Source organism: Mastomys coucha, unplaced genomic scaffold (assembly GCF_008632895.1).
Source record: "Mastomys coucha isolate ucsf_1 unplaced genomic scaffold, UCSF_Mcou_1 pScaffold7, whole genome shotgun sequence".
Lineage (NCBI taxonomy): Eukaryota > Metazoa > Chordata > Mammalia > Rodentia > Muridae > Mastomys > Mastomys coucha.
The window spans coordinates 105,131,320-105,151,632 of NW_022196913.1; the positions used below are offsets into that span (position 1 = coordinate 105,131,320).

The 20,313-nt window shown below is 50.1% G+C and overlaps 1 protein-coding gene across 3 annotated transcripts in view; it reads right to left on the bottom strand.

The window, feature by feature from the left end:
- Positions 1-1,285: 1,285 nt before the first annotated feature.
- Positions 1,286-20,313, bottom strand: part of St3gal1 (ST3 beta-galactoside alpha-2,3-sialyltransferase 1) — a 77,790-nt gene continuing 58,762 nt past the window's right edge. For 2 of the 3 annotated variants that reach the window (XM_031359613.1, XM_031359612.1), the window contains 6 exons: positions 15,627-16,495; positions 14,650-14,846; positions 13,430-13,609; positions 12,211-12,256; positions 10,754-10,873; positions 5,417-9,287 (listed from right to left, as the gene is read on the bottom strand). In XM_031359613.1, coding sequence (XP_031215473.1) covers positions 9,114-9,287; positions 10,754-10,873; positions 12,211-12,256; positions 13,430-13,609; positions 14,650-14,846; positions 15,627-15,932 — 1,023 coding nt within the window. In that variant the 5' untranslated portion in view covers positions 15,933-16,495 and the 3' untranslated portion in view covers positions 5,417-9,113. Of the gene's footprint in view, positions 3,945-5,416; positions 9,288-10,753; positions 10,874-12,210; positions 12,257-13,429; positions 13,610-14,649; positions 14,847-15,626; positions 16,496-20,313 lie in introns of those variants that run through there. The other variant, XM_031359614.1, reaches the window with a different exon arrangement.

A 20,313-nucleotide genomic window follows, 5' to 3' on the forward strand; every position in this document is an offset into this window, starting at 1 on the left:
TGTCTCTGGGCCGCATGGCCAAACTCTAGGAATGCTAGTTGTGTGTAAAATGTGTATGTCAGTGAGGCTTCCTGTCCTGAGTCATGTGAAAAGCAGGTGAGGGGTGGCCTGAGACCTGGCTGGAATGTTTATGCTCAATACAGGATAACATCCATCCTATCTCAACAGAGTATTATGTGGCAACCAACATGATTCTTGATTCACCTGCCAACCAGGTTCCTGGGACTTTGCTAGATGCTGGGCATTCAAAAGGAAAATCACCTCTAGTGTCTCTGCCTTTCTAGGACCTCTGGGAGTGGAATGACAGGGTTGGATGGAACCTTAGGATACAAAGGTCTTGCTCAAGCCTTCCAGTATATACTTTAGGAACTAAAGTCAGCACACAGAAGCAGCCACCCTGAAGTCCCTAGGAATAGGCATAGCTTGGATTTCCGGCCAATCTGTGACCTTTCCATTGTATTTTTCCTGATGTTCGAGGTACCATTCAGCATCTCCACCAAGTCCTCTCTCCCTTTGCTTGCACACAACTGCAACTGGGATGAGTGGCTTCAATGCTGGATGCTGGGTGTCCTGTCCCTTGGGATGCCTCTCTGTGGCCCACCCCACTGCTTGCATCTTTTAAGCCTTCTGATCAGCTCTAACCCAGGGTTGACCAGAGCAAACCCGCTGAGCTGTACAAATGGGCTCTAAGTCTAGGACAGGATCTCTGACATCAAGGAAAGATTTTTGGCAGAGATGGCTACTTGCCCTCGAGGATTCTGGAACTTCTATCCCACCATTCATTTTCCCATTATGATGTTGTTTGGGCAATGAAACTCCTGCTGGTCAATGGACCTAGCATGGAAGTGATGGGTATCAGATCTAACTGGAGACATTTGAGAACTTATGAGCCATTACCAGCTTCTTGTGCAGTGACCTTGAAGGCTATATGCTGAAGGAGGTGAAGTTGGTAATGTCTTTTATGACAGGCTGGGTCACCATCCTAGGGAAAGCCCCAAACCCCTTAAACTGCCCCTAAAAGAAACTAGCCTTGTTCTACATTAGTGGGATTGAAACTTATTTGTTTTTGCGGCATTAGCCTTTCCCGACCTGACAGATGCACAATCAGCTCTGGTCTTTGTTCTTGGCTGAGGAGTTACGAGCAGGATGACCAGAGGCAAATGGCATTATAGCCCATAGGTATTATATGGACACCACTGCTATCTCAGTCTCTTGGAAGAATTTAGGGAGGAACATGATAAGTGTTAGGCGCATAGCAAATCTCAGAAAATGGCTGTCACAATGCTTCATGTCTACCATGCCATTTAATACCCTTTTACAGATTAATAAACCATGATGCAGAGAGCTCAAGATCCCTCATAGGCATGCAGTTCAGAAATAATAGAGAATCAAGAGCAAGTTTCAGGTCCTGGGGTTCCAGTGGGCCTGGGTTCCATGTGAACCATGGAAAGAGAACATTTACTACCCTGTTGACACTGGCTGGGGACTTTGGCTGTCCCCTTCTAGGCCCAGACCCGTTTTCTTGACTGGTTTACTCAGTTGAGCGACAAAGATAGTGATCTTATCGGAAAGGTCTTGGGCTTGCTCCTCTCTTAGGCAAAGTCCTCTGAAGGTCTGACTTTGTTCACAGGTGTGTGCCTTTTCTCCTGTGGCTTTCAAAAGCTTCTGCTTATCAGATAAACTCAATCGGACATGATTTTTGACTACAGTGGCTCTGTTGCACCCTCTGGTGGCCACCACCACTGACCACGCTGGCTAGCATCGTAAGCCAAGGTGTCAGAAGAAACTGGGCAGCCCCGTGCTGGTTCTGCTTTCCTGGCTCAAACCATTGTGTAGGGCTCATGTCTAGAATTCTTCTCCTAAGAACACCACCTAGAGTCCTCATCCGCAAGGTCCCAAATGTCATGATCAGTGTTCAGGGCACAGTGACCCAGACCTCACTTTTGATGTGTTTGCTAGCTCCACCCTCTGACGAACTACAAGTTTCCCTGAGTCTGCTTCTCTTCCTCAAGGTGCTATGCCTCATCAAATTAATGCATATGAGACCATAAAAAAATGCACTTTCTTGTTTTGTTTATGAGTGTGACTGCTGTCTGGTTATGACGGCTGTCTGGTTATCTGCCTGTCACCATGGCTTCCAACCTTCTCATGGCAGAGTCCTATTGGTTGCCCACAGCCATCTGCAGTGCCCATTGCCCTGGGTGAAGCAGATACTAAGCCTGCATTTGCTCATGGCACAAACTGTGGAATCCTTTTTATATAGAGCCCCATCTCTGGATGCAGACTTTGACCACCGATTCCTAGGACCCATGGATATCCTTGTTCTAACCAGAGCTCCTCTTGGGGGGAAGAAACCCTCCATCCATAGGTAGGCCCAGATCAACTTGAGCTCCTTGTCTGGGACAATGCTTCCACAAAGCTAGTCCAAATGCTGGAAAGTGTGGAGGAAGAGTGTGTCTCAGAGTCCAGAGGCAGTCAAGGAGGCCGTGAGAGGAGGCTGCACCTTGGAGCTTAAGGCTGAGAAGCCCTCAGCCCATGGAACTTTCCATTTCAATAGTATTCTTGGAACCCTGACCCAAGAGCTCAAAGCAGACACCAAGATCTTTTGTTTCAGGTCTGCCATGCGCCAGGAGTACACCTATGCAAAGCGGGTGAGGGCTTGAGAGAAATGGCTTGACTGATTGTGGACCACACCCTTAGTGTCCAGGGGACCCACAGCCCTGACCTTTGTCACTTTCCCATCCTTTCTGTTGTTCAATGACACCATCCACCATCACTTTCCCCCACGAGAACTTCTGGTGCTTTCTCTGTGCCGCGTGCAGCCCAGTCGCTAGGCCTCAGCAGCCTGCTCCCACCACTTGGCTGCCTGTGTTCCTCTGTGCAGCTGGGTCACTGTGGTTTGACTCAGCTTGAACCCTTGTATGGTTGTCCTCCATGTCCCACTGCATTCATGTATATCCCTGGGGACTGGTGGCCTCTTGAGCTCTTTCTTCTATTTCTTGCACAGTTGTCTCTCCTCAGATCACTCCTTCACCTGTCGGCAGCTGTGATCCAGATTTGGGGCTTCAGGACCTGCAGCCCGGCCAGGCCCCACTCCTGTGACTAAACAGCTTAGACACAAATCCTCAACCCTGCTTCAGGGCCCAGTTGAAGAGATAAAGAAGCTAAATCAGCAAATAGTGGAGGCTACATTCTCTTGGGCTATAGACTAGAGAATAAGGTTTAGCATTGCAAGGAACTATGGATGTTCCTCTTTGTCATCTTGACCATTTGAAGTGTTCATTTAGTTTCATGTGTGTGTGTGTGTATGTATGTATGTGTGCACATGTGTGTATGTGTGTATATACCTTATTATGCAGTACTGGAGCTGAAAGTTTGCAAAAATACTAAATGTGAGAACCAGGAGCAGCCAGTCTCTGGGAGGTAACTGAGAATTAGAATGCATTAATTTAGCAATGCCCATGGAAGAGGATTCACTTTACTTTCTGGTTTCAGGCCCTGCATAGTCCTTGTGTAGGACCTGAGGGGTAAGGAAGTGAGGAGAAATTCCTATGGTGGTAGGAGTGCCTGAACCATATGCTCAAAGGTACCTGTGGTGAGTGAGGCTGACGCAGAGGCCAACCTCTCCCAGGCAGTGTCTGCATAGCTCTCCCAGCACGGGGTGCTGGGTCTCTAAAGCTCACTCCCACTTAGTAAGGGACGGGCCTCTGAGGACACAGTTATCCCTGTGTATGGGGGGGGGGACTTGCTCTACCTTTTTGATGATTTCAAAGTCCATTGATGCTGAAATACTTTATATCAAACACAGGAGCAACCTAGAAGACTGTGGATTCTCCAAGACACTGTGGTCAGATGGAATGTCCTGAGGGCTGGATGCTGTTTAAGGCTACTATATTCAGGAGATGCCAGGAGTATATTCCAGGAACTCAGGTCTGAGACTGCGCCTGAGGAGACATACAAGGGACAAAGGAATGAAGCCAGGCATGGTTCCTCAGGGACTACAGTGTGCTGCCACCATGTGGCTGCTTGCCTATTGTGCAACTGAAACCATAAGCCAGTCTAAGGGAACTGGGTCTGGAGTGAGTGTGTGGTGTTATGGTATGGTATGGTATGGTATGGTATGATGGTATGATGTGTGTGTGTGTGTGTGTGTGTGTGGTGTATGTGCATTGTGTGTGATGCTATGTGTTCTGCATGGTGGTTTTGGTGTACTCTGTATATGTAGTGTGTATGCTATATTATGATGTGTGTTTGTATATTTTATATGTGAGGTCTGTGTTGATTGAGTGTATGTACAAATGTGTGATGTGTTATATGTACATGCATGTTTTATATATACACGTATACATGTGTGTATATGTGGTATGTGTTGGGTCTGTGTACACTGTGTATGTATAGTGTGTTGTATGTGTTGTCTCTCTGTGTTGTGTGTATTCACGTAGGTTATGCGTGTGTCTAAAGTTATATATATATATATATATATATATTGTGTGTGCTTTGATAATGAATCATCATGACCTCTGGTGAAGAAACAGATGTGATGGAAGAAAAGGAATTCTAGAGATAAAAAAAAGCCTCATGGAGAAGATGCATGGTGAAGCCTGTCACTGAGGATAGGAGGCAAGGTAAAGTCAGACAGGGCTGGGGCCTGGCCACCCTTCCTGGTGTTGCTGAAGTGCCTCTGCACTTCAGTCCTTGCTAAGCCCATTACCTGTGCTAACTCAGTGCTTAATGCATGTGTATGCTAGGGTGTGTCACTATCCCAGACATACCAGGGAGGTCAGGCACAGGGGCAGGACACTCAGTAACATGCTCAAGCCTCACACCACCAGGCAGTGGCCCCCACATTGCCCGGCTCTAGGGCCACACTTGTACATGTTGTCTTGGACCAGCAAGGGCAAGCGAGGTGGCATATAAACTGTAAAGTGCTGTACCAATAACGAGGGAGAGATCACAGACACGCACCAACTTCACATGACAAAGTTCCATTCTAAGGCTTCTGGAAATACTTCTTTAAAAGTCCAAGTAAGAGTGCTTGTGTCATTCAGACCTGGTCTGTGTTCCTCCCAGGGTGTGGTTATCTCCTCTGTGTATACTGGGCCCCAGCCAAGCAAGCATCAGAGCCACTGGCCCTGTGTCCACTTGGGCTTCCTGGGATGTTTTGTTTCTGATCTCAGGCCCCTCTGAAGATTGGCAAGGTCAAATCCATGTGATGTAGGGAGAGCAGAGGTTCAGGGAGGTCAGGTAACTCACAACAGTTCCACCGCAGGGGATGGCTCCACTCTGTCTCGTGAGCCCCCTTCCAATGGGGAGGAGGGCAACACACCAGGAGACCCTAGGAGATGATGCATCCAGTCCTTTCAGGACTGGACAGAACCCACGAAGAGAAACTGCACCAAAGCAGAACTCTGAACACACTCAAACAATAAAATAGCTCTTTTTATTCACTTTGATTTGAATCATTGGAAATATTCAACAATAAATAAAACGGAGCAGAGGCCGAGGAAGGCAGACTTGCTAACATCATTGGAAATGCATCCAGACCGATCAGGGGGATTACAAGATGTGGGCAGGAGAAAGCAAAGTGTAAATGGGCAATGATGAGCCACAGGAGGCCAAGAAGGGAAAGCTTTTGGGCAGAAAGTGCTTGGAGAACTTTGGCTCTGAAGCAGACTTGGAAAACGGCTGAAGTGATTGTACCTGGAGGTGCAGGAGGGACCCGTGTCTACCTACTAGGGTAGGTTGAGCAAGGTCCCGATCAGGCAGGCTCTTGGGAAATGGTTAAAGTGATTTTGCAAGGAGGTGGGGGCAGCAGCAGTTACCCATGTTCACCTCGTAGGGTGTGCAAGATCCGGATTAGGCTCTGGAGATAGGGTTAAAGCCGCTGCCATGGGGCAGACCCTGGGCAGGAGGAGCCGAGGTAAAAGCTAAGTGAGCAGAGAGGTTAGGGAGGTAGGGATGGGATTTAGCATGTAGAAGCAGGCTCCAGGCCAGGCCTGGCTGATGACGCATTTACTATACTCTGAAGCTGAAGGGATGGGGCACCACTCTGCTGGTCTCTACTTTCTCTCTTCACCCTCCGGTGCTCTTTGGAGGTATTAGGTAACACCCGGGACACATGAGAGGCTGACAAAGAGCAGAGCTGATGCTATCTGAAAATTGGCTAGCCAGACCTTGGTGGCTGAGCTGCCTAGAGTCAATCTTTCTCGCCTCATAGCCACCTGGCTATGATGGAACCTGTCGCTCCAGCTGTCAGCTCCCAAGGGCATACAACTGTCACTCTATCTTCTGGGTGGGGTTATCTAGGACCTCCTCCACCCTGCAAGTTGGGAGCTACTTTGACTGGGCACAGGTGAAGACACCCTCTGGGATCTTAATATCCACTGTGGTCCTTTCCACCTCTGACAGGGAGGCCACATTCCCAGGAGGTGTGAATGGGCCTCTAGCAGACCCATGTGGCCATGGGTGGAGACTGCAGCACCAGCTGTATCCTATGGTCTCCAAACCTTTAGACCATCACGGCCCTAGATAGTTGCTGGTCTCCCCATTATATCACTGCTTTTGGGTCTGTTCCGCTAACCCTGCCCACATGGCTTATTGGATGATGTCTGATGCATAAAAGCCAGTCTAAAGGTATCAACATCAAGATTTTCCTCCTTAGCTTGTCACTTCCAGGAACCAAGGGCTACATACAGATCGGTTTCTCTCTCCCGTTTTAATAGAGGATGAGGGGAGTAGAAACCTGCCACCAGTGCAAGAAACACCAGCCTCCTGGTTAGTAGTCCCCAGTTCCCTTGGACTTAGATTCTTGTGCACTGGAAGCCAGCCCTTTGCTCTCTGCCTGGAGCCTAGTGCTAGCTTTTCTATCAGCAGCCAGCCCAGTCTCTTTGGGGAAGGCCCTTTCTGTTCTCAGCCACCCACACCCAAGGAAAGCTCCAGTTACCTTAAATTAATTGGTGCACTTAATTCTGGCCACAACCGACTGTATTTTATTCAGTTAAGAGCCCCATGTTAAGCCAGTGAAACACAGGGGAAGGATGAGGGTTATGCGAAAGAGAACCATTGGCTCCTTGGCTGGAGGAGGAACAGAGAGAGGACGAGTGGAAGGCAGGGAGAAGGGAGTGGGAGGGGCCGCTGGAGACCAGAAGAGCTTCTCGAGCAGCACTCAGCTAGAAATGGCCACACTTTTACAGCAGGCACTTGCTCTCATGCAGTAGAACCCAGCTACACCTGCACTCTCACCCCTAAGCCAATGTCCACCACTTTTGATTTGACATAGGGATTGGCCTGCTGACCTACAAATATCTGCCGATTTCCTCAAACTGGGACCTTTGAGGAGGGCCCTCCACAGCAAGGACCTCAAAGGAGTCCAGCCTTTTCAGTCAAGGGTTCCATGTCAGAAAGATTTTAAAAGTGAAACATATTCACCCCCCCATTAAAAGCCTGAATTCTGAGTCACTGAAAATTAAACGAAAGCAACGGCAAAGCCACTCGCAGGACAGACTCCTAGAAAGTGGCAATCTTAGTGTCTGCTCTTTGGTGATGCCTGTGAACGGCCCAGAGTTGAGAAGGGATCCTGAGCTCTTACTTGCAGAGGGGAACCTGAGCAGAGGGAGCTCTCCCAACCCTCAAGGTACCTCTCTCATAATCTGCCTTGATGAAGTTGTTGTGGTCTTTAGGGAGTACTTTTCAACAGAAGCAGAGGTTTTAGGTGACAGTTACCTCCAAGTGCCTGCTCTCCTCCCTTCTGCAGTGAGGAAGGAGGTGAGTCACTTGGACTAGAAAGGGAGGTGACATGGATTCTACAAAGGATTGTCAGTGCCACAGGATCTGCCCGACAGCAGGCCCCGAGTCCAGACGTCTCAGCACGTACATCCAGGATGCTTTCCTTCTGCTTCTGCTCCCACTTGCCAGGCAAAACAACAAAACACTGTGACCAGCCATGGGGAAGAGTGTGCGCAGGATCAGCTGAATTAACAAATCAATAAATAATCAGGATTTCTGTAGAGGAAGGAGGGGCGAACAGACAGAACTCAGGAGAAGAGGTACATGCATTTCAGTTGAAGTCCTAGAGTGTCCCCAGTGCGACCCCAAATAAGTCCAGGAAGGTGGCTGCTAGGGACTTGGCTCAGTGTTCAGGACCCAGGGGAGGATGCTGGTTGTTAGAGGTCCTGAACCCAGCAGTCTGAGGAAACAGAAGTGAGCACCCGTCCCATGCCTGGCATACTCTGGGTGGTGCGGGATATCATTTGAAAAGAGATTTTGAGCTATGCAGCAAAGCAAGGTGCTGGTGGAGGTCCCCTTTCTCCAATTGGGGATTTTGCTTCATGTCAGCCAATGCATGCACTTCTTTCTCAAGTTCAAAGGCACATGGAAGTAGTCAGCCCTGCTCTGGCCATCGGTATCACTACGGATGGGGAATTACGCAGAATGGTGGCAAGGGTTTCACTCCTGTTGGCAGTACATGGCCAGGTTTCCGTGGAAGACGTCTGGAGTCAGAAGCTTTGCCTAGCCATCATCATCCGTGACCTTTTTGAAGAAAGGGACAATGGGGATGTCATATCAAGTGACAAGCTAGGCTTCATGCAAAGGAGAACGGTATCTTGCCCCTCTGCTGGTATAGCCCAGTGTGGCTCTGCTCTGTAGATGACTGTCCCAAACATTCCCAGGCAGAGTCTGAGTTGAGCATGAGGCTCACAGTTCAGTAGCAGCCTCTAAATGACTTTCTGGAAATGTCCACTCTTTTGAACACAAGAATCTTCAGGATATTTTTTTCCCATCCCCTCCTTCCAATCCAACCCAGAAGACAAAATAACTGTTGTTTGGAGGCTAAACCTTTCCTGGTATCTGCTCACTTTTCCCCAGCTAGGTGACAGCAGTGAGGAAGCGCTCCCACCGTAGATAGGCCTGAGACTTGCTCTGTATCCTGGGAGAGTTGGACAACTTTGCTAAGTAGATGATACCAAAATGAGGGTGCGAGAGGCTGCCAGAAAGCCTGGGAACACCCCGAGTTCAGCCCTGGAAGCTTCTGGAACACCTTGGCTCCAGGAAGATGTGGGGGCTGCAAATTGAGAGGTGTGGTGTGTTGTGTCCATCCTTAATGGGTTGCAGCATCATCTCCCCTTGAAGATTCGGATTTTGTTGATGGCTGCCAGGGTAGTTGTGACATTGTACTCAAAGTCGCCATCATGAACCCCCGTCTTCCGGAATGCGCCGGCGGATGGGTTGTTTTCCCAGTAGTGGTGCCAATTTCCTTTGCTGTCTGCCCCAAAGCCGTATAAGTCCACCTGTGGGGCAAAGCCAAGGTGAGACCCAGATGGTAAAACCTTGGTAGTGGGGTGGGGGAAATAGGAAATGTAACCTGTGTTTGCCCCTGAAATTTTATATTAAATAGGAATGATTCATAGAAACTTTCTTCAGAAAGCCAGGTCAAGCTAAGTAAGGCTCAAGTCCAACTCCATCCCAAAGGCACTTTGGGATGATTTCACATGAGTGGTCCTAAGGTGAGCAGGGCCTCTACTGGAGCCCTTAGGAGTCTTGGAGAGAAGGTAGGAAAGGGGCTTGGAAGGCAGGCAAATCGTTCCTCATCCAAGCTGACTCTTGACACATCAGATCATTTCAGAACCTCATTTCCTCATCTGGAGAGGAGGCCAAGACACATGAGCACAGAAGGTAGGTGATAGGCTCTAAACCCTTCCGTATGAGGCCAACAGCTGAAGCTGGGGCCTGTGCACACATGACAAACACACAGGTACATCAGGTCTCTGGGGACATCAGGGACACATCCATCAGGTCTCAACCCTTTAAACTTAATGGAAGTCATGGAAAGAATGTCACTTAAAGAGTCAAGGGTTCACTGGGGAGTGGTGGTGCACGCCTTTAATCCCAGCACTTGGGAGGCAGAGGCAGGCGGATCTCTGAGTTTGAGGCCAGCCTGGTCTACAGAGTGAGTTCCAGGACAGCCAGGGATACACAGAGAAATCCTGTCTCAACATACCCCCCCCCAAAAAAAAGAGTCAAGGGTTCAATTTAGGGTCCCTAGGGCACTGAGGTGAGGCCACAGACTCAAGGTGATAGGTTCTTTCCAAGAAGGGACATTTGAGTTGGGTCTTAGCTAGTGAGTAAATAGTGACGAGTATGGAGTCACTCGGATGAGCATTAAGTGAAGGACACAGAGTCTAGCTGCAGGGTGGAGGATAGACTGGAGGAGCTAGAGAGGGGTGTGCACAACAGAGCTGGAACAACACAGTTCAGTGGCATTCAGTTTCTCAGCATAGGCCTGCCTTGGAGCAGGGATCTCTGGGTGGGACTGGAGATAAAGAGATGGGAGCAATGTCTTTGAAGTCCCACTCCAGTTCTCCCAGTTGGTTGGTAGCAGAAGCCCCGTAGGACTGGTTGGCTTCCTAGCATTGTGTGTGGGCCAGGGTGGGGATCCCTAGGTGGCTCTAACAGGCAAGCTGGGGCTGGTAACTATGGCCTTTGTAGCTTGCCCAGTCTAAGCTATTTAGAACCTGCTTCTTCGTTTTGAGCTGAATCAGAGCCTAGCCACCCTTCACTGGAATGTGTCTGAAATCCTGCTCTTGAGAATATCATACTGTTGCTCTTACACATGCCTGGTGAGACAGGTGCCAGGGACCCATAAGGTGATGTGGTTGGAAATGGTCTTCTTCCCTCTCCCCTACCCTGGACTCCCCTGGAAACACAGGGTGATAACCCTTGTTTCTGCAACCTGGAGGAAGGTCGGGTGGCATACCTCATCACAGATATGAATAGAGAAGATGACGGAGAGGATGCCAGTCGATGGATATCGCCCATGGCCCTGAAGCCAGTTGTCAAAGACATACTTGATGAAGGCTGGGTGGTAGATCAGGATCTGCAGGGAGAAGAGACTGAGTGAGTACAGTCAGGAAAAGACACAAAGCATCTAGTGGGTGCCACACTGCTGTGGCCATAAAAACATGGTCACGAAGGGCTCTGACAAACATCCTTGCATTTATGGACTTAGTGCTGGGGACACTATAGGTACCCTGCTGAGAGGGAAGGCTTAAGAGTGATGTGGGCCACAGTCAGGAATCAGCACAGAAGAGCTTCATAGCACTGGAGGAAGCCTTGAATGGGACAGTGGTACTGAAATAAAAATCCTATGGGGACAGGGAATGTGACCCAAGACTCCAGAAGTGTCCCAGGAAGCCGTGTGAGGGGTCATGACAGTGTCACACTGCATTAAAAATATTCCCATGGGCCACCTGTTCTGCCTGGCATTGACTGGAAACTCTGACCTAAGGCAAACTATATGCAAGGCTTTCCACCCCTGCTAATGAAGACACTAAGGCTCAGAGAGGCTAAGCAGCATGTTCAGTACTACACATGCACGGACGTCTCCCTGTGATAGGCATGGCCTTGGCCTCGACCCCCGTGGCTGCCTTGGCGACAGTGAAGGGGACTTTGGAAGCAGTAAAGGGTTTAGGCAGCCTTAGATTGTTCCTTAGGGAAGGGCTGAAGTGACGGTTTACAGGTCGCTGGAGGGCTCTTTATTTCTCAGCCTTTCTTCAGGGTATGGGGTCATAGCCGAGAGACCTACTCTATAAGCTGCCTGTGGCTTCTTTCTGGGAATGTGGTGCCCAAGGCCAAGGACAGCATGTTGCAGGTACAGAGGGACTTCATCTAGTTCTAGCATGATTGAGGTAGGCTATGTCCCAGGGCAAGTTACTGGCCCTTTCTGAGCCTCCTCAAATATGACAGTGTATACAAAGGTCCAGGGTGGTAGGTTTTACATACATGTTCCTGCTTTTGCCCGTGACTGGGCCAGTGCAGTACAAGGAACCATTGGAAAGGATAGGATGAGGAGAGAAAGAAGGGAGTGTGGCTTTGAGAAGCTTCCAGGAACAACTCAAAAAACAACACAAAAGCCTATTATTTCCCTCCGCCCTCCAGGGGCTTGGGAGATCTGGATGGCTGGGTGCTACCTGGGGTTGGCGATAGTAGGTCTGGGTACTCCTGGAGGGTCACACGTCTGTGGCCCATTCTCAGGTGCTATTGCTATTCTGGAGATGCCCTTTGAAGACTTGGCCTTAGCAGCAAAGTTCCACTTGTGCCAGCAACTGCACCAGGTTAGGGCCTGGGCACTCTGTGTAGCTCAGTGCACTGTCATAGCACCAAATCTTGTAATGAAATCAGGGCAGGGTAGGAGGGTCCCAAGCTGCCTCTTACCTTCTCTTGTTTCACTTTGATCTTCGGGGGCACGGGGACATAGGTGCTGCAGATGGGAAAGAGGAGGCATTTAAGGTATTTACTTTGGAGAGTGACACAGCCAGGGTGGTATGGGTAAGGAGGCTTAGCCGCCTCCCCCACCCAAGCCATTTTCCTGCCCCAACATAGCTCCTTCTGCAGCAGCTCTGGAGAAGCACCAGGGGGCGACCCTGGCTGGCTTGAGAATGTTCTATGGCTAGATGGGCCAGAATGAAGACTTGCTACAAACACAGCCTTTCAGAGGCCTAAGGATATTTGTCTCCATTTTCCTGAGTCAGAAGAACATCTGTGCTCATTAGGGGGCTCAGGCTGATGCTGGGAAAATGACGGGGGCGGCCCATGGCTGTCTCCAGCTCATGCAAGCATACTCGGGCTGCAGCATCAGGGTTTAAAATCCACTACCACATGGAATAAAACTGGTGCAATTTAGGCTCTCCATGCGGTGGAGTATCCGGGGAGAATCTTGAGCCAGCCGCCTGGCCCAATCTCTGGCTGAGCCCTACCCTCTCACTCTGTACCCTGGAGGCATAGAGTTCTTGGAACCCTCAGTTCTTGACTCTGGCTCTGCTCCTGGGAGACCAGGGCTAGGACTAGGAGTTACGTGGACATCTGGAAATGGAAGGCACTCCCCTTTGAGAAAAGTCAGGGACCGAGGAATTAGACCCAGATGGTTGCATGGGCTCTGGGTCAAGTTCAGTGTTGGGCAAGTGGTTTGTCCCAGCCACGGTTGCTCCCTGGAGGCCAGAGCTAATGAGAAGCACTGCTGGGAGGAGCAAATGAGATGCTAAGTTTTAAATGATAGGCGCCATGCCTGGGGAGCAGATGGCAGCACTTATTGTTGGAGAGCCAATGGTTGACTTAGCCACAAAGTATGTGCTCAGCAGCTCCTGCCTGTTCTATGCTGTAGCAAAGGGGCTCCCAGCACCGAGGAGCAGCATGGAGCTACCACATGTTGAGTCCTTTCCTGGGGTTCATCTAAGAGATCCCAGAGAGTTTGACGGAAGCGAACCATAACACAAAGTTTGGAGTACCAATGCTAGGAGGTGAGGGGACCGGTCAGATAGGACTTGTCATCTACGTGCCAGGAGGCATGGGGAAGAGGAATCCTGTGGGACAGCCCAGCAGGAGTGAGATGTGGTAGGAGACAGACGGACATAGGGCAGACATTAGAGGTACTCACTGAGTGATACTGCCTGTGGTGGTGGCACTGATCACCCACTGCAGGTCAGTGGTCTTGAAGGGGACCAGGACCATGTTGACATTCTCTCCCAGCTCCCGGAAGCTCTCAGGATACACAAGATGGTGGGTGGTCCGGCTCCCAACATCTGCCTCAAAGCCCACTGTGGGTGCCTTGTTCATCCTGGGAGGGGAGAAAAATAGGGCACGTGGTAAGGATGTTGGAGGTGGAGTCGCCTGTGTGGTAACTACAGGTGAACCCCTTGTTCCCTAGGCTTCTGTTTCTCCATGTGTACAATGGGAACCTTGTAGACACAGGCCAGACAGGCCTGGCAGAGCAGTCCTGAAATCCCAGGTACTTGGGAGGCTGAGCCTGGAGGATGATAAGTTCAAGGCCAGCCTGAGGTGTGGGAAGCAATTAGGTCAGAGGAAGACAGTTTGTCTAGCATGTGCATCCAATTCCATCCCCAATTCAGCAAAACAGAGGCCACAGCATTTAGTTAATTACTTATAAAAGCAAGTTGGGTGGGTCTTGCCCTCCTAACATTGACCACCTGTGCCATGGGTAACCTAGTAGGTGCACCTTTTTTGTTATCCAGAGCTCAGATAAGCTGTCTACCAAACGATAGCTTTGAACTCAGGTCTGCATGACCCCGAGCCTGACTCTGCCTCTCCTCGTGGCTATTCCCACAGGATACTAGGCACACTGAGTGCCAGGAAAGGGGCCTATGGACATGAAGCCAAAAACACAGAACTAAGGTTGTTCTACATTCTGGAAGGTACCTGGGGAATACTGAGTCCCACGTCTAATTATACTCTCTGTTCCAGAATAATTCTGGGTACAGATTATGAAAAACTCAAGGGAGGTACGGTACTTTTTCCTGAGATGCCAATTTCACTTGGGGACAGAGGAAGCAGAGTTGACATTACAAGCTTCTGGTTCAGGGTCTAGATTGAAAACTGAGGGTGGATTTGAGTCATAAAGTCCGAGACTTCAAATCAGTTTTGCCACGCTATAGACCTTTGGTACCGAGTCCCTAGCCCATTGGAAATTTCTAGCAAAACCCTCTTTATTACATGCCCCCTTGCTAAGGAAAGATGAAGAAACTAAGACCCAGAGGTCGGTCAGCACTAGGGCCACAGGCCTTGAACCTTGGCCTTCTGAGCTAAGCCAAGGTGTTGTACACACCTCTGAGGAACCTTGGGCTCGGGTCCAGTGCTCACCTCAGCACAAAGTCATGGCTGTCAATCTCGGGCCCATACGAGGAGTCCTTCAGGTTACCAGAGTTTCCTACGACGGCACAGCGTCGGCAACCCACCAACCTCTTGTTCAACATGGGGTCCACATTCCCAGGCACGAGGCGAAACAGTTCCTTGACAGTGTCGCTCAGGTTGTTGGGTTTCCTCTCCCGCTGGAGCCTCTGGGGCAGAGAACAGAAGGAATGGCCAGCTTGGCTCCACTGCCTCAGGTTAAGCAGGCTGGCTCCCTAGCCACTAAACCCAGCTACTAAATGGGAAGGCACAGGTGACTGCCACCCCTATCCCAGGACAAAAGACAGGAAGAAAACTCACTTATCCATTCTACAGGTACTCTCTGGGCACCTTCTGTATGTGAGACCAGGACTTTAGCTGACCTTTGGGCATATAGGAAGGGGCCTAGGCCAATCCCTAGACAAGTTACTGAATCCTGCATTCATACTACTTGCTAAGATCTAGTTTTGCTGTTGGTGGCAGGAGAGACCAGCCTGGATTCAGGATGCAAGCCTAGAGCCAAGGCTATACACCCTTCCCAGGAGAGGGTACCAGAGACACAGGGAAACTTTGGGATGTGGGGGCAGAGATTGGAAGTTACAGCTGTGGGTCAAGGGCTGCCACAAATGGTCAGCAGCAGTTGTAGCAGTAGCAGGAGAGAGACATGGGGGAAAGACTCTTGGCCTCCAGGATGGTGACCTATGACCACCACTGAAGTCTTAAGCCACCAGGTCCACGGTGATTTTTGATAGGAGCCACAGGAAGGAAAAACAGTAGGGCTTTTCTGTGATGTATACATAATAGACATTTGACAGACAGTTGCTGAGTGAAGGGATGGTGAGGGGTGGGGTGTGTGGGGTGGGGTGGGGAACGATACACTGAATGCTATCAGATGCTTGGCGCGTCCCCAGGGCTCCCCCAACCCTGCTCCCAGGCCCTATTCTGCTCACCAGCCACCACCGGTACGTGTCCTCCTCCATCAGAGCATTGTGGGCCGTCAGCAGTGGCTGCATGGTCTTGTTGAAGCGCTGGTCGAACCAATATGAGACCTTGTCCTGGCTGATGCAGTTTCTGCAGGTGCATGGCTGTGACTTGATGAACTTGAGGAAGTTCTCTGAGAGTTCCAGGACCATTTGCTTGGGGAACCAGGCACTGGGCATTCGCGTGTTGGAGTAGTTCAGGACAAAGGAAGTGAGGAAGATGAAGAGCAGGAAGAAGGTGAGGTACTTGAGGGTCCTCTTCCTCATGTTCACCATCTCTCCACCCTTTGCTGGGACCTCTGTGTTGATGGGAAGGTGGGAGAGAGGAGACCCCTCCTAGAGCTGAGCAGAAATCTCAGAGACCCTGAGATTCCTCAGGAGTCAGGAAAGGGAGTCTGCAGGGAGGTCTCAGATGCAGCTAGGGCAGACTTCAGCCGGTTGGAGACACACCCAGGTTTGTGTTCTCTACATCTCCGCGTGGCACATGAGGGTAGTCTGTGAGATGGTGTCTTGGCTGTCTTGGTAAACAGCGTGGGCTACCTCTTCTGCATCCTAGGCAAAGTCAAGAATGTGGCTTGATGACACTGGAGTAAAGCCTCGGAAGAGCAATTGTTCTCCCGAACCCAAAAGGGATCAAGCTTAGGTAGCTAATCTCAGCCTGGGTGAGCCCCTGGACAGTCTGAAAAGGGGTCTTGGCCCAGGATATGAAGCCGCTTGGTCACCGTCTTCCAGAAAGGGTGGCCGTGGACAATCCTTAATTAGAGCTGTGTTTCCTAGTCTGTCCCAGGGAATGGAGACTTAAAGGATAGCCCCTGGAAGGCACAGGGGTTGCTGGACACCTGTGTGGAAGGGAGGAAGAAAGAGAGAAAGAAAGATAGATGAAACTTGGTGACCTTGTTACAGAAATTATTTCTCTCTCTAGACTTCTGCCACAAGCCTCAGGGCCTCTCTGTGGGCTACAGGGGGTGGTGGGGAGGGGCTTGATGCCATTTGCTTGTTTTTCTTGCTTCAGGCCTTCGCTTTGCCTCCTCATCTACCTGAGTTTGTCATGGTTGTGCTCTCACTCCTGTTGCCATGGATAGAGTAGCCCTGGTTTCCAAGCTTTGCCCAGCATCCTGCTGTCACAGTGGAAAAACAAAACAAACAAACATCGAAGGACCTAAGACAATGGCCAGAGCTGGCCAGGCAGCTGAGCTTTTTAGTTTCCCAGTTGCCATTTCCTGCTTCTTAAACTATGAACCTCCGCAACTTACACACGAGCAAATGCCCTGCAGTGAGGGATAATGGTTCAGAACCTAAATTGCTTAACCTGTGGTTTCCTTTGCTATGGACACAGCCTCTCAGTGTTGGATGTAGTGTCTGAAAATTTAGTCTATCACTCCACCCTTTCAATCATATCTTGTTTGTCTCACTGCTGTCCTAGGAGTCAGCATGCACCCCATGCAGGACATGGGCAGCTTCATCTCCACTTTCTCTCTCCTCTTCGGCCTACTTCATCTCCCATCTCTCAGCTATCCCCACCCTTCAGGCCTTGGCTCTTCCTACCTGGAGTTCTCTGCTCTGCAGCCACTGTAGGCCGTTGCGGGGAGGAGGGATCTTACCTGTGTTAGACCCTGTGTCAGACAGGGAGGCTCCTGTGAGCTCCAGCGTTATCTCCCCTCTTTAGAAACCTGAGCAGGTGGCTAGGCAGGAAGGGGCAAAGTAACAACTGGGGCCTCAACAGCCCCTGCCCTGCCCAGAAGGGGCCATAAACAGCTTGTTTATTAACTCTATGTCAGACACTCTTTTGATGGCAACCTTGACTCATGGCCCAATGACTTTCGGCCAAATTTTGTCCTTCTCATCACTGCAAAGTACACTGACTCCAAGCAGGCCTCTGGGTTTTGGCTCACTGGCTTCATATGGCAGAACCAGAAACCAGAGAGTAAGACCCAGGCCAATGGAATGCCTTCAGCATGTTATAAAAAAGGGAGAGGGTGGCGCACGCCTTTAATCCCAGCACTTGGGAGGCAGAGGCAGGCAGATTTCTGAGTTCGAGGCCAGCCTGGTCTACAGAGTGAGTTCCAGGACAGCCAGGGCCACTCTGCCTCAGTTCCTCCAGGTAGAGGCACCTGACTCTTCAGTGCTTTCTGAGGCCCTGAGGAAAGGGGTCCTAACACATGGTGTGTGTGTCTGTGTGTCTCTCTGTGTGTCTCTCTGTGTGTGTGTTAGGGGTCCCAGAACCAGAGACACAGCAAGTATCCAAACAGTGAGACTGATCCAGTGAGCTAGCAGCTAGTTTTGACTCCCCAGTGGCTCCTCCACAGTGGCTCTACTTACAGTTTCCACCTGCCTGTCCCTCCAATTCCCTTCCCCCATGCTTAGGAGTACAAATGTGCTGCCCTTTGGAGCCTCTGAGAGTAGCATCCCCTAGGAGAGGCCTTTCACCCTCATAATACTGGGCCCCAAGATTGGATGAGGCCAACTTGTTCTTTGTACTTTGCAATTCAGGGCCCTAGCCACCACCTCTTAGGCCTCTTAGCTGCCCTGTACACTGGGCTTTGACTACAGCAAATATTTGTGGTCAGTTAGGCCTGGGTGTGAATGTTGAGCCTATCTTTCCTAGGTGAAAGGCCCTGTGTAAGTCATTCTACCTCTCTGGTGGGTCTGCTCCAAAAGACAGAGCGATCACACTTCTTTAAGGGTCTATAGAAAGTACAAGCAGAGCCTCCTGGCATCTAATGTGCACGGAAATAAGTTATCTTCATCACCAATGCATAGGTGATGGGACTGAGGTTCAGCGGGGCAGTCTCTGACTGAATTCACACACCCAGGAACTGAACCATGAATTTGAACCTGCTCTTCCTTGTCAACTATGTTTTCTCAGACTTGGAAACGAAAAGCCTAGACATTCCCACCCTCAACCCCTTTCCTGTCTCTGGCACATCTACTCTGTGCTAAGCAAGAAATTCCAGGAAGCAGATGCTGGCTCTGAAAGTCGCGTCCCCTGAGCAGGATCTGGGGTTTCTGTGTTCTCATGCAGGGGTGTGCCTCACTTCTGCTTTAATCCGTCATTTGGAGAACCCATGGCCCAGTGAGTCAGAGCTGGAAAGCTCCCGCCTGGAGCTCAGTGGAGGGGAATGCCGCTTGGCTTGCTCTGGCTCCCGTGCCATCCAGAACCAGCTGCTGAGGACTCCTCAGAGCTTGCTGCTGACACTAGGTGACTAGCTTCCTCCCTGAAGATGCTCCCTAGTACTGCTGGCTAGGGAACCTGGGAGACTGGAGATGTTGAAATCTTCCAGGTGAATTCTAGAACCTTGTAGTTAAAATCAAAGCATGGGGCAGCCAGGCACTAGGGTGCTATCTGCTTTTAAAATGGCTGATTCCTACTCAAAGGTGCCACTGCTATATACCAGCCAAGAGCTTTCAGGGAGTCCTGTTTCTTGCTGACCTAGACTCTAGTTTGGTCACTGTCTACCACAGTGGGGAGTTTACTTACCCACCTCCATATCCCCACCCCCTCCAGTGATGCAGAACTTGGGCCTCAAAAATCTCACTTTTGAGCTTTCACTGTTCAGACAACTCTGGAGTCAGTTAGTCGATGTCTGGGTTGATAGAACAGAGAGAGGCGAGGCCTTTCTTCTGCCCTACCTTAGTGGTGGTGGCTGCAGGTGGCTTCACACTGCCCTGCAGGACCTGCCTTCTCTACCTTAAGGCTGAAGGTAGATGTGTTCTATGCTGGCTTCCCGAAGCGTCCTGGTTTCAGGGTCCCAGCCGGAATGGGTTCCCTAAATGCCTGAGGTCTCACACCTCCTCGTTTCCTCAACTTTGCAAATGACTAGTCTCCAAGGAGCGCTCATTTTCCTTCCATATTCTCAGACAGGATCCTCAGTGCTGGCCTTACAGATCCCTAGGACATTCTCTAACTGAGCTTGGCAGCCCACATGACTCCATTTTACCTCTACTTGGCTGACCCATCCCAGACAGAGCTACACTAACAGCCTTTGTGCATAGTATACTCGAGTGTGATGGACACTTTTCCTTGTCAAATTGACTAGATGTACAGTTACTGTGGAAGTACAATAAATCTTATGAATGTGGAAGGAGGTAGCTGGAGAAATGGCTCAGAGGTTAAGAGCACTTACTGCTCTTGTAGAGGATCAGGGTTTGAATCCCAGAACCCACACTGGACACCATACATGTGCCCGTGTGTAATCCCAGTTCTGAGGGATCCTATGCCCACTTTTGACCTCTACAGGCACTTGCACATGGACACATGCACACACACACACACACACGCATGCACACACACATAAATTTTTTTTTTATCTTTTTTTACAAAAGGATTTCTATGAAAGAGGATGTTTAGAAACGTTTAACTGAGCTGGGAAAACATTTTCTGAATATAGGTGACGTTATACTGGACTGAGTATGAAGGAGAAAGTCCGATGAGTGCTAGCACTCATTCCTCTCTGCTTCCTGACTGTGCACGCAATGTGCTCAATCACTCCCTAGCCCTCCATTGTGCTACCCTCGTCAAGGTGATCGGTACCCCAGCTGTGAGCCGAAGCAAACCCTCTAGTGAGGGTTGGAATGAAAAATGGATCCTGTATCTGAATAGGTGGGTCTCAGAGAGCAGCACTGTTTGGAGAAGTTACAGAATCTTTAGGAGGTTGAG